The following is a 17438-nucleotide window of genomic DNA, read 5'->3' on the forward strand; positions in this document are numbered from 1 at the left end:
CCAAGCAGACAACAGCAGGAACCGCGCCCCGGCCCCCCCCCTCCTTGGCCCATGTGAATCCACCACCCATCCCATGGGGACCTTCACCCATCCCATCCCGTAGAGACCCCCCATCCATCTGGTCCGTGCAGACCCCCCACCAAGCCCGTAGAGACCCCCACCCATTTGGTCCCCTACCCATCCCATCGCATGGAAACGCACATTTGTCCCATAGAAATCCCTCACCCCTCTCGTCCCTGCAGACCTCCCATCTGTCCCTTAGAGATCCCCCACCCATCTGGCCCATGGAGACATCTGCTCTCCCTTGCTCCCCCACCCCTATATGGAGAACAGCGATCAGGAAGAGACCCACCTTCCCCAACACCCCACTATCTCCACCCACCCTCATCCCCCAACTCCCCCATCCCTCACCCCCTCATTCGCATCCCTCATGTGAAGACCAGGGATCAGAGAGACCCCCACCCCCCTGGCCCCACTTGGAGACCAGGGACTGGGAAGAGCCCCGACTCTCATGGCTGACACCCACCTGTGTAAACACTGTCAGAGCCCCCCCTCACCACCCACCCCCCTGGGCAGAAACCCACCTGTTTGAACACTGCCGGAACCTCCCCTCACTGTCCTTACCACAGTTGCCGTAGTCATTGCCTGCAGCATTGACAGCCTCGAAGCAGGCTCGGGGGGCTGGCCAGGACCCTGGGATGGGGACACATGCACTGTGTGTTACCATGGGGCTCAGCATCACCAAGTACCACTGCCAGCCGGCCACAGGTAGGGGAAGAGCGCCAGGTTCTCCCTGAACCCTGTGTGGTGGGGGATTGGGTGTGAGAGATTGGGAGGGGGGGTAGGGTGTGAGAGTGGCGGCTGGGTGTGAGAGTGTGGGGAGCTGGGTGTGATGTGGGTGTGAAAGGGTTGGGTGTGAGAGTGAAGGGTGGGAGGTGTGTGTGAGAGTGGGGGGTTGGGTGTGAGAGAGTGGGGAATGGGTGTGAGAAGGTGAGGGGTTGGATGCGAGAGAGTGGGGGTTGAATGTGAAAGGGTGGGGTTGGGTGTGAGAGGGTGTGGGTTTGGGTGTGAGAGGGTTGGGGTTTGGGTGTGAGAGGGTGGGGGTTTGGGTGTGAGAGGGTGGGGGTTTGGGTGTGAGAGAGTGGAGTGTTGGGTGTGAGAGAGTGGGGGTTGTGTGTGAGAGAGTGGGGGTAGGGTTGAGAGAGTGGGGGTTGGGTGTGAGAGGGTGGGGGATTGGGTGTGAGAGGGTGGGGGATTGGGTGTGAAAGGGTGGGAGGTGGTTGTGAGAGTGGGTTGTTGGAAGTGATAGAGTGAAATGTTGGGTGTGAGAGATTTGGGGTTGGGTGCGAGAGAGTGGGGGTTGGGTGTGAGAGGGTGGTTGGGTGTGAGCGGGTGGGAGGTGGGTGTGAGAGAGTGGAGGGTTGTGTGTGAGAGAGTGGGAGGTGGCTGAGAGTGGGGGGGGGGTTGGGTAGGAGGTGTGAGAGAGAAGTTGTGTATGAGAGTGGGGGGTTAGGTGTGAGAGGGTGGGAGGTGAGTGTGAGAGTGGGGGCTTGGGTGTGAGAGGGTGGGGGATTGGGTATGAGAGAGTGGGGGGTTGGATGTGAGAGAGTGGGATATGAATGTGAGAAGGTGGTGTTGGGTGTGAGAGGGTGGGGGTTTGGGTGTGAGAGAGTGGAGTGTTGGGTGTGAGAGAGTGGGGTTGTGCGTGAGAGTGGGGGTAGGGTGTGAGAGAGGGGGTTGGGTGTGAGACGGTGGGGGTTTGGGTGTGGGAGGGTGTGGGTTTGGGTGTGAGAGAGTGGAGTGTTGGGTGTGAGAGAGTGGGGGTTGTGTGTGAGAGTGGTGGTAGGGTGTGAGAGAGGGGGTTGGGTGTGAGAGGGTGGGGGTTGGGTGTGAGAGGGTTGGAGGTGGGTGTGAGAGAGTGGAGGGTTGTGTGTGAGAGAGTGGGAGGTGGGTGAGAGTGGGGGGGTGGGTGTGAGAGTGGGGGTTTGGGTGTGAGAGGGTGGGGGTTTGGGTGTGAGAGGGTGGGGGTTTGGGTGTGAGAGGGTGGGGGTTTGGGTGTGAGAGGGTGGGGGTTGGGTGTGAGAGAGTTGGGGGTTGTGTGTGACAGAGCCGGGGGTTGGGTGTGAGAGAGTTGGAGGTGGGTGTGAGAGAGTGGAGGGTTGTGTGTGAGAAAGTGGGAGGTGGGTGAGAGTGGGGGGGTGGGTGTGAGAGTGGGGGTTTGGGTGTGAGAGGGTGGGGGTTTGGGTGTGAGAGGGTGGGGGTTTGGGTGTGAGAGGGTGGGGGTTTGGGTGTGAGAGGGTGGGGGTTGGGTGTGAGAGGGTTGGAGGTGGGTGTGAGAGAGTGGAGGGTTGTGTGTGAGAGAGTGGGAGGTGGGTGAGAGTGGGGGGGTTGGGTGTGAGAGTGGGGGTTTGGGTGTGAGAGGGTGGGGGTTTGGGTGTGAGAGGGTGGGGGTTTGGGTGTGAGAGGGTGGGGGTTGGGTGTGAGAGAGTTGGGGGTTGTGTGTGACAGAGCCGGGGGTTGGGTGTGAGAGAGTTGGGGGTTGCGTGTGAGAGGGTGGGGGTTTGGGTGTGAGTCAGGGGGTTGAGTGTGAGAGAGTGAGAAGTAGGTGTGAGAGAGTGGGGGTGTGAGGGTTGGGTGTGAGTTTCAGGGCTAGGGTGACATTGGTGAGGTGTCTGCAGTGGACAGTCACGGGACTGGGGTGTCCCATTAGGGTCAGGGATGTCCCATTAACTTGGGGGATCAGTGGATCTACATGTGGCCATGGAGCAGCAGGTAGTGCTGGTGGGGTCCATGTCTGGGGTGTTGGACACAGTTCTGCTCATGACATACCGGACGGGGTCGGGTCCACGTCTTGGGTGTTGGACACAGTTGTGGTCACAGACGTACCAGACGGTGGGGTCCGCGTTGGGTGTTGGACACAGTTCTGGTCACAGATGTTGTGCTTTAACTGGGGATGGTGAAGAAAAGATTCATCAGGACGTTGATGGAACTGGGTTGTGTGCATCATCCTGGGCTGAGTCTGGACCTTGTGGAGGTTTCTGAGGTACATTGATGAGGTGATTATCTAAGTGCTAGTAATGGAACAGAAGACAATAATATTCAAAGATGAAATTTTGAGGGTACAGAGCAGATATGTCCCAGTGAGGATCAAAGGAAAGGCTGGAAGTCATAGGGAGGCTTGGTTTTCGAGGAATATTGGAAATTTGGTTAGGAGAAAAAGGGAGGTGTACAAGAGGTATAAAGAGCAGGGAGATGAGAGTTTGAAGGAGGACTACAAGGAGTGTAGAAGGAATCTTAAGAAAGAAATTAGAAAGGCCAAAAAAAGGCATGAAGAGGCTTTGGCTGACAGAGTAAAAATAAATCCAAAGGGTTTCTCTAAGTACATTAAAAGTAAAAGATTAGTGAGAGATAAAATTGGACCCCTTGTAGATAGTGAGGGTAGGCTGAGTGAGAAGTCTGAGGAAATGGGGGAAATTTTAAATGATTTCTTTGCCTCAGTATTCACTAGGGAAAAAAATATTGAACCAGTTGAGATAAAGAAAAATAGTGGGAAGGTCATGAAGCATATAAGGATAACCGAGGAGGTAGTGATGGCTGTGTTGAAAAAGATAAAGGTGGATAAATCTCCGGGACCGGACAAAATATTCCCAAGGACACTCAGGGCGGCTTGTGGACAGATAGTGGGACCATTAACAGAGATATTTAGGATGTCACTGGCCATGGGGGTAGTGCCAAAGGATTGGAGGGTGGCACATGTGGTTCCGCTGTTTAAGAAAGGGTCCAAATGTAAACCTGGGAATTATAGGCTCATGAGTCTGACGTCTGTGGTGGGTAAGTTGATGGAAAGTGTTCTGAGGGATGGTATTTACAAATATTTGGAGGTACAGGGATTGCTAGGGAGTAATCAGCATGGTTTTGTCAGGGGTAGATCATGCTTGACAAACCTGATTGAGTTTTTTGAGGGGGTTACAAAAAAGGTTGATGAAGGGAAAGCTGTGGATGTTGTCTATTTAGACTTTAGTAAAGCTTTTGGCAAAGTTCCCCACAGGAGGTTAGGAAACAAGGTGGAGGCATTAGGTATAAATAAAGAGGTAGTGAAATGGATTCAGCAGTGGTTGGATGGGAGGTGTCAGAGAGTAGTGGTAGACAATTGTTTGTCCAATTGGAGGCCGGTGACTAGTGGAGTTCCTCAGGGTTCAGTCCTGGGTCCACTATTGTTTGTTATATATATTAACGATCTGGAAGTAGGGGTGGAGAGTTGGGTAAGCAAGTTTGCGGATGCGGGTTATGGGCATTGTGCAGGGAGGTGGGACTAGAAAGGGGTGTTTGGTTCGGTGCGGACTAGAAGGGCCTAATGGCCTGTTTCCGTGCTGTAATTGTTATGTTATGTTATGTTATATGATACAAAGATTGGTGGTGTTGTGGACAGTGAGGAAGATTACCGTAGATTAAAAGGTGATTTAGGAAAACTGGAGGTGTGAGCTGAGAAATGGCTGATAGAATTCAATACAGATAAGTGTGAGGTGCTACATTTTGGAAAGGCAAATCTAAATAGGTCATATGCATTAAATGGTCGGCTATTGAGATGTGCAGAGCACAAAGGGATTGAGGAGTTGTGGTAAATAGTACCCTCAAGGCTGATACTCAGGTAGATGGTGTGGTGAAGAAGGCATTTGGAATGTTGGCCTTCATAAATCGGAGTATTGAATTCAAGAGTAGGGAAGTTATGATGAAATTGTACAAGGCATTGGTGAGGCCAAATTTGGAGTACTGTGTACAGTTTTGGTCACCAAATTATAGGAAAGATATAAACAAAATAGAGAGAGTGCAGAGAAGGTTCACGAGAATGTTGACAGGATTTCAGGGTCTGAGTTACAGGGAAAGGTTGTGCAGACTGGGGCTTTTTTCTCTGGAGCGTAGAAGATTGAGAGGGGACTTGATAGAGGTGTTTAAGATTTTAAAAGGGACAGACAGAGTAAATGTGGATAGGCTTTTTCAATTAAGAGTGGGGGAGATTCAAACTAGAGGACATGGTTTAAGATTGAAGGGGGAAAATTATAAGGGGAACATGAGGGGAAATTTCTTTACGCAGAGGGTGGTGAGGATGTGGAATGAGCTTCCGGCAGACGTGGTCGAGGCGGGATCATTGGTTACATTTAAGGAAAGACTGGATCGTTACACTGAGAGGAGGGGACTAGAGGGGTATGGACCGGGTGCTGGTCAGTGGGACTAGGAGGGTGGGAATTTGTTACGGCATGGACTAGTAGGGCCGAACTGGCCTGTTCTGTGCTGTAAGTGGTTATATGGTTTCAGGGGGAGGTGGGATTCCCATGGATTGTGTTGGGATGATGGGAGCAGATGGCAGGAGGAGTGAGGGAGGGGTTGGAGGCCCAAGCAACAGGTCATCATCCCACTGTCCCATGGACGCAACACTGAACCCATAGCACATGGGAACTCCCCTGATCCCTCCCCTGAATCCCACCCCCGCCCCATGTTCTCTCACTCCCTCCTTCCCCCAAATTCACTTCTCTGCCATTCCATTCCCCCCCTCCCCCCCACCGTCTCCTCCCACCATCTTGGAATGACACCTGGTTCTCGCAGCTCTGGGACAGCACAAGAATGTGATCTTTCACTCCCCCCCCCCCACATACCGGCTCCCAGTTGTGCCCCCCCCCACCATCTCTGCTTCTGCAGCTGAAACCTCCCTTTGTCTGTAAGTTCTGAGGACCCCCCTGTTCAATCCCCCCCCAGTTCTGTCCCCACCCTGTTTATGTCCCCCCACCCAGTTCTCTCCCCACCCCGGTTCTATCACCCCTGGCTCTGCCCAGCCCCCCCATTTCTGTCCCCACCCCGGTTCTGTCCTCCCCCCGTTACTGTCCCCCCCATTTCTGTCCCCACCCTAGTTCTGGCCCCCCCCTCGGTTCTGTCCCAGCCCCTTTTCTGTCCACTCCCCCGGTTCTGTCCCCACCCCAGTTCTGTCCCCCCCAGGTTCTGTTCACCCCCACGGCTCTGCCACCCCCCGTTTATGTTCCCCACCCCGGTTTGTCCCCCCGGCTCTGTCCACACCCCCCTCCCATTTTGTTCCCACCTCATTTCTGTCCCCCTCCCTTGTTCTGTTCCCCCCAGCCCAGGTTCTGTTCACCCCCATTTCTGTCCCCACTCCTGTTTCTGTTCCCAACCCCATTTCTGTTCCCAACCCCATTTCTGTCCCTACCCAGTTTCTGTCCCCAACCTGTTTGTTCCCCCCACCCCCGGTTCTGTCCCCCCCCGTATCTGTCCCCACGCCGGTTCTGTCCCCACCCCGATTCTGTCCACCCCACCGGTTCTGACCCCCACCCGGCTCTGCCAACCCCCCTGATTCTGTCCCCCCCCCGGCTCTATTTCCCCCACTCCTGGTTCTGTTGCCCCCCCCACCCTGTTTCTGTACCCACCCCGGTTCTGTTTCCCCCACCCCGGTTCTGTTCCCCCCACCCCCGGTGCTGCCGAACACTTAGTATTCCAGTCTGTGAAGCTTTTTCCTGTTCAGCTTGAGTGCAGGAGCCCCCTTGTTGTCAGAGTCGGGCAGATGAGCTGAGGGAGTGGAACCGATCCGCACTGATGCACCATCTTGAGCATAACCTCACAGCACAGGACTGGCCCTCCATGTTGGGCCCACTTATATAGTCATAAAACATTCAAAGCCCTCCCTGCTCCGCGACTCTCTATTTGTCCCATCCATAAACCTGTCTCAGAGCCTCTTCAATGCCCCCTTCCCCTCCAATGTCATGCAACAGATGTGGTGTTGGGCCACGATATAGCGGATCATTCCAGCACTCCATCTCCCCTCCTCTCTGGTGCGTCGGTGGCCACAGGGACACCTGGCGGATTAATAAAGTGGTGACAGGCATTGATAGTCTTTGGACTCTTCTCGCCAGGGTCAGTGTCTCGCACCAGAGGACGTGTGTGTGAGGTTGAGCAGGAGGATGTTTAACGATCACAAGGGCCACATGATCACATGATCACATGGTGCCAAATCCTGTCCCGAGGTTGATCCTTTTTTTTGAAAACATAACTGTGGGTTTGGAGATGACGACGAATGATTCGTGGACGGAAGGAATGAGGATCATTTGACAGCTCATTGACTGTTCTCCTGGCGTGTTTAGAATGAAGGGGGCCGTCAAATAAGATGCAGCAAAATTGTTTCCCACGGTGGGGGAAGAGGGCACAACATGCGGTTTGAAGGGCACCCGTTTCAATCAGAGATGGGAAGGGATTTCTTTCGCCAGTGAGGAGAACCTCGGAAATTTGCTGACATGGGCAGCTGTGGAGGCTGGGTGATTGGGTGCATTGAAGGCAGAGATTGATGGGTATCAGGATAATCAAAGGTTAAGGGGAGTGGGGCTGAGTGGGAGGGGTTGGAGGGGAGAGGGGTTGGAGGGGAAGGGGTTGGAGGGGAGAGGGTTTGGGGGGGAAGGGGTTGGAGGGAAGGGGTTGGAGGGAAGGGGTTGGAGGGAAGGGGTTGGAGGGAAGGGGGATGGAGGGGAGGGGAACTACAGCACGAGGATAGGATGTTCATCACAGAACCAGCTGGGCCTGTGTCTTACGTTGTGGGCTCCCTCCACTATGAAGTGGTCCAGCCCACGTCCACGGTCCTGTCATGTTACTGCATTGAGGTGGGTGTGGAGCAGACACACAGGCCCTACATGCCCCCTAGTGATGTGGACACTCTGCCCCCACACAGGCCCTACCTGATCCCCAGAGCTGCCGGCACTGTTGTCGATGAGACTGACACATGCCGTTGTAACAATAGGCACGGCTGTTCTCACAGCTCGATCCGTCTGCTCTGTAAACGTTCAATGGGCAGTAGGCCGACACTCCCGTGCAGTATTCCGGCAGGTCACAGGATCCAGCAGCACTCCGACACACTGTCCCAGCTGACTTTAACTGAGGGTTTGACCAGAGAGTGTGATGTGAGGAAATTTGTCACCAACACCTGCTCACGCACCAGTGCAGGTCAGCCACACTCCATCACAGCCGCAGGGAACCCACCAGGGCAGGTGTTCATGTGGATGGGACATAGCACCTCGATCACAGAAATCAGCACGATCCTGGTCAGGGACAATGGGAGCTGGACAAACGGTTCAACGTTACTCAGCTGAGACGGGGGGGCTGCAGGCCGCTGTGACGGTGGAACTGGTCTCACTGTTGCGGAGCCTGGCAGGGCAGAGATGGTGAGCAGGAGGAATTCCAGTTCCAGTGCCCTGGGGCCAAGGCAGATCCCCTCGGCTCCACCTGGGTGAAGGACGGGCGGTTACAGACGTCACCAAGGATGCATGGAAAATGATGGGATTCCGGCATTCGAAAGATTATTCTACCTCACCCACAAGAAGAGGGATCTCAGGGTTGTCCGTGATGTCACGTATGTTCTCTAACAAGAATCCTGACAGCTCCTGGCCTGGACTTGTTCGGATTTAGGAGAATGAGAGAGGATCTCAATGAAATCTTTTGAATGTTGAAAGGTGTGCACAGAGTAGATGTAGAGAGGTTGTTTCCCACGGTGGGAGAGTCTAGGACAAGAAGGCAAACATCAGGATTGAAGGGCATCCACTTAAAACAGAGATGTGGAGGAATTTCTTCAGCCAGAAGGTGGTGAATCTGTGGAATTTGTTGCCACAGGTGGTTGTGGAGGTTGGGGGTCATTGGGTGTATTTAAGGCAGAGATTGATGGGCTCTTGGTTAGCCAGGGCATCAAAGGTTATGGGAAGAAGGTTGGGCAGCGGGGCTGAGTGGGGAAATGGATCAGTTCATGATTAAATGGTGCGGCAGACTCGATGGGCTGAATGGCCTATTTCTGTTCCTGTTCTATATGGTGTTCTCTTAAACCTTGAACTGTTCCATAAATCCATGAAGTGTCAGGGGAGCGTGGATCTGATACAAGGACTGAACTCAGCCAGTGTGGAAGAGAGGAGTCAGTCTCAGAATGATTCTGTGTGATGGAGGAGGCTGCTCGGCCCATCACCTGTGTGCTGGTGAGGGTGAGAAATGGGGCCTCACAATCAGGGTGGGAGATGGGGCCCTACAGAGTCAGGGGGTGGGAGACGGGGCCCCACAGAGTCAGGGTGGGAGACAGGGCCCCACAGAGTCAGGGTAGGAGATGGGGCCCCACAGAGTTAATGAGAGGGAGATGGGGTCTCAGTTGGCGTAAGAGGGGATGGGAGACAGGGTCCCAGTCGGGGTAAAGGGGATGGGAGACGGGGTCCTGAGCTGATCCAGTGATGGGCTGTTAGTTTTTCTTGTGGGAGCGCAGAGTTAAGATCCAGGAAACCATGAAACACATGTACAGGGCATTTGTGCGAGCAGAGCTGGAGTATTGTGGACGGGTCCGTGCCTGCACCAGGTGGCTGACTCGGAGGGTGGGTCGAGAGGGAGACCAGGACAATTCCTGGGAAGAAGGACTGATGTATGGACAAACATTGAGGGGATCTCATTGAAAGGGAGAAGAAGTGCGAGGGGATTGACAGGGCAGGAGTTGGAAGGAAGGTTCTGCCAGAAGGTATCTCGAGCGGAATAGGGGAAGAGAAGTTGGAACCATTTCATACTTTAAAAACAAGGATGAGACTCGAGGGCACAGCTGGGAGTTTATGCCTGGGGTCAGAGGGAGTGGCTGAGGAACTAAGTGAGAGCTATGCATCGGCGTTGAGCAGGGGGACGGTCATGGACAGTGGGAGAGGGGAGAATGTGGAGAACGCTTAAAGAAAAGATGAAGCTGGGTCCGTTCTAGAGCAATAAGCCTGGACATCAGGAACTGAGTTACAGGGAAAGGTTAAACAGGTGAGGACTTTATTCCCTGGGGTGTAGAAGAATGAGGGGAGATTTGATCGAGGTATTTAAAATTATGTGGGGGAGAGATAGAGTAAATGTAGGTCAGCTTTTTCCACTGAGAGTGGGTGAGATACAAACCAGAGGACATGGGTTAAGGGTGAAAGAGGAAAGGTTTAGGGGGAACATGAGGGGGAACTTCTTCACAGAGAGGAAAGGGGGCCTGCAACAGGCTGTCGGGGTAGGGGAGGATGGGTGGGTGGAATGGGCTGCCAGGGGTAGGGGTGGGTGGGTGAGGATATGACAGGGGTGCAGGGTGACAGTGGCAGAGATTTTGTTTCATTTGACCCATGTTGAACTGCCTGTCACTGTGCTGGATGGTTCTGTTCTATGTATAGACCAGTGATCCTCACGTCAGTCATAGGGTCTCCACACCAGCCAATAGCAACCTTTTTTTCAGCTGTGGTTCCCCCCTCCCCTCCAGGGCTGCCCAAGGTTTATAGGCCCCCATCCTGCCGAGCATCAGGTTTTGCTTTCTTCTGTACTTCTCTCCTACCAACTACATAACAAATATTTATGTTATAAAACCATACAGCATTACAGCACAGAACAGGCCAGTTCGGCCCTACTAGTCCATGCCGTAGCAAATCCCCACCCTCCTAGTCCCACTGACCAGCACCCGGTCCATACCCCTCTAGTCCCCTCCTATCCATGTAACGATCCAGTCTTTCCTTAAATATAACCAATGATCCCGCCTCGACCACGTCTGCCGGAAGCTCATTCCACATCCCCACCACCCTCTGCGTAAAGAAATTTCCCCTCATGTTCCCCTTATAATTTTCCCCTTTCAATCTTAAACCATGTCCTCTAGTTTGAATCTCCCCCTTTCTTAATTGAAAAAGCCTATCCACGTTTACTCTGTCTGTCCCTTTTAAAATCTTAAACACCTCTATCAAGTCCCCTCTCAATCTTCTACGCTCCAGAGAAAAAAGCCCCAGTCTGCACAACCTTTCCCTGTAACTCAGACCCTGAAATCCTGTCAACATTCTCGTGAACCTTCTCTGCACTCTCTCTATTTTGTTTATATCTTTCCTATAATTTGGTGACCAAAACTGTACACAGTACTCCAAATTTGGCCTCACCAATGCCTTGTACAATTTCATCATAATCTCCCTACTCTTGAATTCAATACTCCGATTTATAAAGGCCAACATTCCAAATGCCTTCTTCACCACACCATCTACCTGTTCAAATTGAGCCCGCATTCACCACCTCAGCTGGCAGCTCGTTCCACACCCCCACCACTCTCTGTGTGAAGATGTTCCCCCTAAACGTTTACCCTTTCACCCTTAACCCATGCCCTTTGGCTTGTACCTCACTGCTCAGTGGAAAAAGCCGACCTACATTTACTCTGTCTAGCCCCCTCATAACTTTAAATACCTTGATCAAATCTCCCCTCATTCTTCTACACTCCAGGGAATAATTTCCTAACCTGTTTAACCTTTCCCTGTAACTCAGTTCCTGAAGTCCAGACAACATTCTAGTCAATCTTCTCTGCACTCTTTCTATCTTATTGATATCTTTCCTGTAGTTCGGTGACCAACTTTACCATAACATCCCAACTCCTGTACTCAATACTTTGATTTATGAGGCCAAGATGCCAAAACCTCTCTTTACAACCCTGTCCACCTGTCATGCAACTTTCAGGGAATTATGAATCTGTATTCCCAGATCCCTCTCTTCTACCGCATCCTTCAGTGCCCGACCGTTTACCGTGTACGTCCTTTCTTGGTTTGTCTTTCAAAAATGTAACACTTCATATTTGTCTGCATTAAATTCCATCGGCAATTTCTAAGCCAATTTTTCCAGCTGGTCCAGATCCCTCTACAAGCTTTGAAAACCTTCCTCACTGTCCTCAACCCCTCCAATAGAGTCATTTGCAAACTTGCTGATCCAATTGACCACATTATCATCCAGATCATTGATATAGACAACAAACAACAATGGTCCCAGCACCGATCCCTGAGACACCCCACTCATCACTGGCCTCTGGTCTGAGAAGCATCATCCACCACTACTCTCTGGCTTTTCTTGTCCAGCCATTGTCGAATCCATTTCACTACTTCACCATAACTACCCAGTGTCTGAACCTTCCTGACGAACCTCCCATGTGGGACCTTGTCAAAGGCCTTCCTAAAGTCCATGTGGAAAACATTCACAGCCTTTCCTTCATCAACTCAACAAGCTTGGGGGAGTCACGTGATGGAGTAGTGGCCGGGCAGGGAACTCCAGCCCTCTCCGGAAAAGTTTTAAAAAAATACACAAAACACAAAGGTACAAGAATAAAAATTAAAACAAAGTAAAAGTAAGGGTGGGAAGAAAATGGCAGCGAAGAGAGAAAAGTCTAAAGCAACGGGAAGAAGAGAAGAAAGAACGTTGGAAGAAGAAGGTGAAGGCCTTACCTGTCCGAGGAGGCCCACCGCGGAGAGAGAAGCCCGCTCCCTAAGGTCAGTGGAAGTCCCGAGCTCGAGACTACAAAAATGGCTCGCGGAGCCAAGCAAAAGTGCGCAACCGTGCATGACAAAAAAAAACACTGACGGGAGAGGGGAACAGCTGAGGAGTCGATCTCCACAACTGAGAATGACAGCTGCAACACAGCAACAGGAAGAGAACACAGAAAACAACGAGAACAAGAAAGAAGAGAGTAAAAAGAAAACAAGGAAACAACAGATGACCAACCCCGAGGAAGAAGAAGAAGAACATAGAGAAATGGAAGAAGAAGGGAAGGGCAAGACAATGGATTTTTTTAAAAAGAATATATGGAATCAGTAAAAGAATGGCAATCACAAGAATTTAGTGAAATAAAAAGAAGAATTAAAAGTACAGAATAAAAAATGAATAGATTAGAGATGGTCATGTCAGATATAGGAAAAAGAGTGGACAATGTGGAAGAACGAGAAACAATCGTAGAAATGGAAGTAGAGGACTTAAAAGAGAAATTAGAAGAATCTAATAAAAAAGTTAAAGAGACACAAGAGCTGTTAGCTCAGAAGATAGATATAATGGAAAACTATAATAGAAGAAATAATATAAAGATAGTGGGCCTTAAGGAAGATGAAGAAGGCAAGAATATGAGAGAATTTATAAAAGATTGGATCCCCCGGGTCCTAGGAAGACCAGAATTACAGGAAGAAATGGAATAGAAAGGGCACATAGAACATTAGCCCCGAAACCACAGCCACAACAAAAACCAAGATCCATTTTAGTAAAATTCCTAAGATATACAACAAGAGAAAATCTATTGGAGAAAGCAATGAAGAAAATAAGAGAAGACAAAAAGCCACTGGAATACAAAGGTCAAAAAAAATTTTTCTATCCAGACATAAGTTTTGAACTCCTGAAGAAGAGAAAGGAGTTCAATACAGCAAAAATGATCCTATGGAAAAAAGGATATAAATTTCTGTTAAAGTACCCAGCGGTACATAAAATAGTTATTTCAGGGCAGCAAAACAGACTATTCTCGGATACGGACAAAGCACGAAAATTTGCAGAACAACTACAAAGCAAGCAGAGAGATGAAGACATGTAACGAGAGTAAAAATGACCACGAACTATATGTATGTGTGTATATGGGTGTATATATATATATATATATAGGTGTGTATGTATATATGTGTGTACATGAGTGTATCCGTATTTAGAGGAAAATATATATAGATAAGAATTAATAAGGGAATGAAAGGGAACAGAGGAAGTAAGGAGGGAATTAAAAGAGTGACCTTTGTTATATATGAAAATTGAAATCTTTTCTGGGGGGGGGGCTGGGTGGGGAGGAGTTACGGTCACTGCGAAATCAGTTGACACTTGCGAGTGAATTCGCAAATCCAAATGGAGAGGGGAGATGTTGTTGCCCAACAAGGGATAAAGGGCAACTCAGGAAGGGGAGGGGATAATGGGGTTAAAGAAATTTTAGATAGGAGAATAAGGGAATTGTTTGATGTTTTAGAAATGTTGTCTTATAAAGTGTTCAAAACAAGAAAGCTGAAATGGATAAGAGGGAAAGGTGATGATGGAGAAACGGAAAGGAAAGATAAACAAAGTATGAAATGGCTATGTTGAACTATATGACTTTAAATATTAATGGAATACATAACCAAATCAAAAGGAAGAAACTGCTAAATTTACTGAAAAAAGAAAAAATTGATATAGCATTCGTGCAATAAACACACTTAACTGAAATGGAGCACAAGAAATTAAAGAGAGATTGGGTAGGACATGTAACAGCAGCGTCATATAATTCAAAAGCTAGAGGAGTAGCTATATTAATCAGTAAAAATGTACCAATTAAAATAGAAAAGGAAATAATAGATCCAGCAGGGAGATATGTAATGATAAAATGTCAGATATATTCGGAGTTTTGGAATTTACTCAATGTAAACCTAACGAAGAAGATCAAAAATTTATGCAAGATATTTTTTTGAAGATAGCAGACACGCAAGGGAACATATTAATAGGAGGGGATTTCAACCTTAATTTGGATTCAAACGTGGATAAAACTGGGAAAAAAATTAACAGAAAGAACAAAGTAACCAAATTTATAATTAAATTGATGCAAGAAATGCAACTTTTGGATATATGGAGGAAACAACACCCAAAGGAAAAGGAATATTCATATTATTCGGGTAGACATAAAACATACTCAAGAATAGACCTATTTTTGTAATCAGCTCGTATGCAAGATAGAGTAAGAAAAACAGAATATAAAGCTAGAATATTATCGGACCATTCACCCTTGATATTGACAATAGAGTTAGAGGACATCCCTCCAAGAATGTATAGATGGAGATTAAACTCCATGCTACTTAAAAGGCAGGATTTTAGAGAATTAATTGAAAGACAAATTAAAATGTACTTTGAAATAAATACGGAATCAGTGAAAGATAAGTTTATACTATGGGATGCAATGAAAGCGTTCATTAGAGGGCAAATAATAAGTTATGTAACCAAGGTGAAGAAGGACTACAATCAGGAAACAGAGCAGTTGGAAAGGGAAATAGTAAATATAGAAAAAGAATTAGCAATGAAGGAAGACACAACTAAAAGAGAATTGGCAGATAAAAAAATAAAATATGAAACATTACAAACATATAAGGTGGAGAAGAATATAATGAAGACAAAACATAAGTATTATGAACTAGGGGAAAAAACGCACAAAATTCTAGCATGGCAACTTAAGACAGAACAAACTAAGAGAATGGTATTGGCATCAAGGAAAAAAGACAAACAAATCACATATAATCCAACGGATATTAATGAAAACTTCAGAGAATTCTATGAACAATTATACCAAACTGAAAACGAAGGGAAAGAAGACAAAATAGATGAATTTTTAACTAAAATTGAACTACCAAAATTACAAATAGAGGAACAAAATAAATTAACAGAACCATTTGAAATAGTAGAAATACAAGAGATAATAATAAAACTACCAAATAATAAAACACCAGGAGAGGATGGATTCCCAATAGAATTCTATATAACATTTAAAGATTTATTAATTCCTCCCCTCCTGGAAGTAATCAACCAGATTGACAAAACACAAAGCTTACCAGATTCATGTAAAACAGCAATAATTACAGTAATACCAAAGACAGGGAAAGATCCACTCGGACCAGCGTCATATAGACCAATATCTTTACTTAACACAGATTATAAGATAATAGCTAAACTATTAGCAAACAGATTAGCCGACTATGTACCAAAAATAGTAAATCTAGACCAAACTGGATTTATTAAAAAGAGACGCACAACAGACAATATTTGTAAATTTATTAACTTAATTCATGCAGCAGAAGGGAATAAAGCTCCAACAGTAGCAGTTGCTTTAGACGCAGAGAAGGCCTTTGACAGTGTAGAATGGAATTCTTTATTCAAAGTATTGCAAAAATTCAGTTTACCAGAGAAGTATATTAATTGGATTAAAGCATTATATAAGGGGCCATTGGCGAAAGTGACAGTAAATGGATATATATCAAAGCAATTTAATTTAAGCAGATCAACAAGGCAGGGATGCCCACTATCACCCTTATTGTTCGCATTAGCTATAGAACCACTAGCAGAATTGATAAGAACAGAAAATAAAATAAGAGGGATAAAAATAAAAGACAAGGAATATAAAATCAGTTTATTTGCAGATGATGTTATAGTATACTTAACAGAACCAGAATTGTCAATAAAAGAATTACATAAGAAATTGAAGGAATATGGAGAAGTGTCAGGATATAAAATTAACGCAAATAAAAGTGAAGCAATGCCAATGAATAATGTGGATTTCTCAAAATTTAAGGAAGAATCACCATTCAGATGGCAAATGCAAGCAATAAGATACCTAGGTATACAAATAAATAAAAACCTTGGCCACCTATATAAACTCAATTATTATCCACTAATGAAAAAATTACAGGACGACTTAGAGCATTGGAAAGACTTACCATTAACACTAATAGGAAGGATAAACTGTATTAAAATGAACATTTTCCCAAGGATACAATACCTATTTCAGGCATTGCCAATACACTTGACGGAGAAATTCTTCAAGGAATTAAAGAAAATAATAAGAAAATTTTTATGGAAAGGGGGGAAACTGAGGATAGCACTAGATAAATTAACAGAATGGTATAAACAAGGAGGCTTACAACTGCCAAACTTCAAAAATTATTATAGAGCCGCACAATTAAGATACCTATCAGATTTTTATCAAACAAGGGAAAAGCCAGATTGGACTAGATTAGAACTAGATAAAATAGGGGAGAAGATACCCAAACGTATATTATATAAATGGGATGAAAAATTGGTACAACGTAGGAATTCTCCAGTATTACATCATCTTCTCAATATTTGGAAGAAGATTCATGTAGAAAGGAATAAAACAAATTACCAATTACCAAAACTAATACTGACGCAAAATCAGTTAATCCCTTTTACAATAGATAACCTTTCCTTTAGAGAATGGGAGAGAAAAGGGATCAAAAGAATAGAAAATTGTTTTTCAGGAAATAAATTACTATCCTTTGAACAAATGAAGGATAAATATAACTCACGATACAGTGCTGGCATACTACCAACTGAAATCCTACTTGAAGGACAAATTAGGAAGCAGTCTGAGGTTACCAGAGGGAAGTAATTTTGAATATGTGATTACAGACACAATGATAATCAAAAGATTTATAACAAATATGTATATTAAACTACAAGAAAAGGAGAACGAGGAAACAAACGGTAAAACTAAACAAAAATGGGAACAAGATTTAAATATAAAGATAAAGAAGGAAACATGGGAGAAGTTATGCTCTGGAGCTATGAGAAATACAGTAAACACGAGGTTACGTATGATACAATATAACTGGATACACAGGCTATACATTACACCTCAAAAGTTAAATAAATGGGACCCAACAGTATCTGACAGATGTTTTTGTTGTAAAAAAGAAATGGGAACAACAATTCATGCAATCTGGACGTGTGAGAAAGTGGAAAAATTTTGGGAAGATCTCAACCAGATATTAAATAAAATTACAGAAAGCAATATACCAAAAAACCCAGAGATCTTCCTCCTAAGTAACATAAAAAACAAAGAATTT

General features: G+C 46.8%; 1 protein-coding gene across 1 annotated transcript in view; it reads right to left on the reverse strand.

Annotated features, from left to right (window-relative positions):
* Nucleotides 1-17438, reverse strand: part of adam19a (ADAM metallopeptidase domain 19a) — a 74651-nt gene that overhangs the window by 7300 nt on the left and 49913 nt on the right. The window contains exons 14-15 of the mRNA XM_069913048.1: nt 7728-7923; nt 585-693 (exon numbers count right to left, since the gene is read on the reverse strand). Coding sequence (XP_069769149.1) covers nt 585-693; nt 7728-7923 — 305 coding nt within the window. The remainder of the gene's footprint in view (nt 1-584; nt 694-7727; nt 7924-17438) is intronic.

The sequence above is a fragment of the Narcine bancroftii genome, unplaced genomic scaffold (assembly GCF_036971445.1).
Source record: "Narcine bancroftii isolate sNarBan1 unplaced genomic scaffold, sNarBan1.hap1 Scaffold_305, whole genome shotgun sequence".
Lineage (NCBI taxonomy): Eukaryota > Metazoa > Chordata > Chondrichthyes > Torpediniformes > Narcinidae > Narcine > Narcine bancroftii.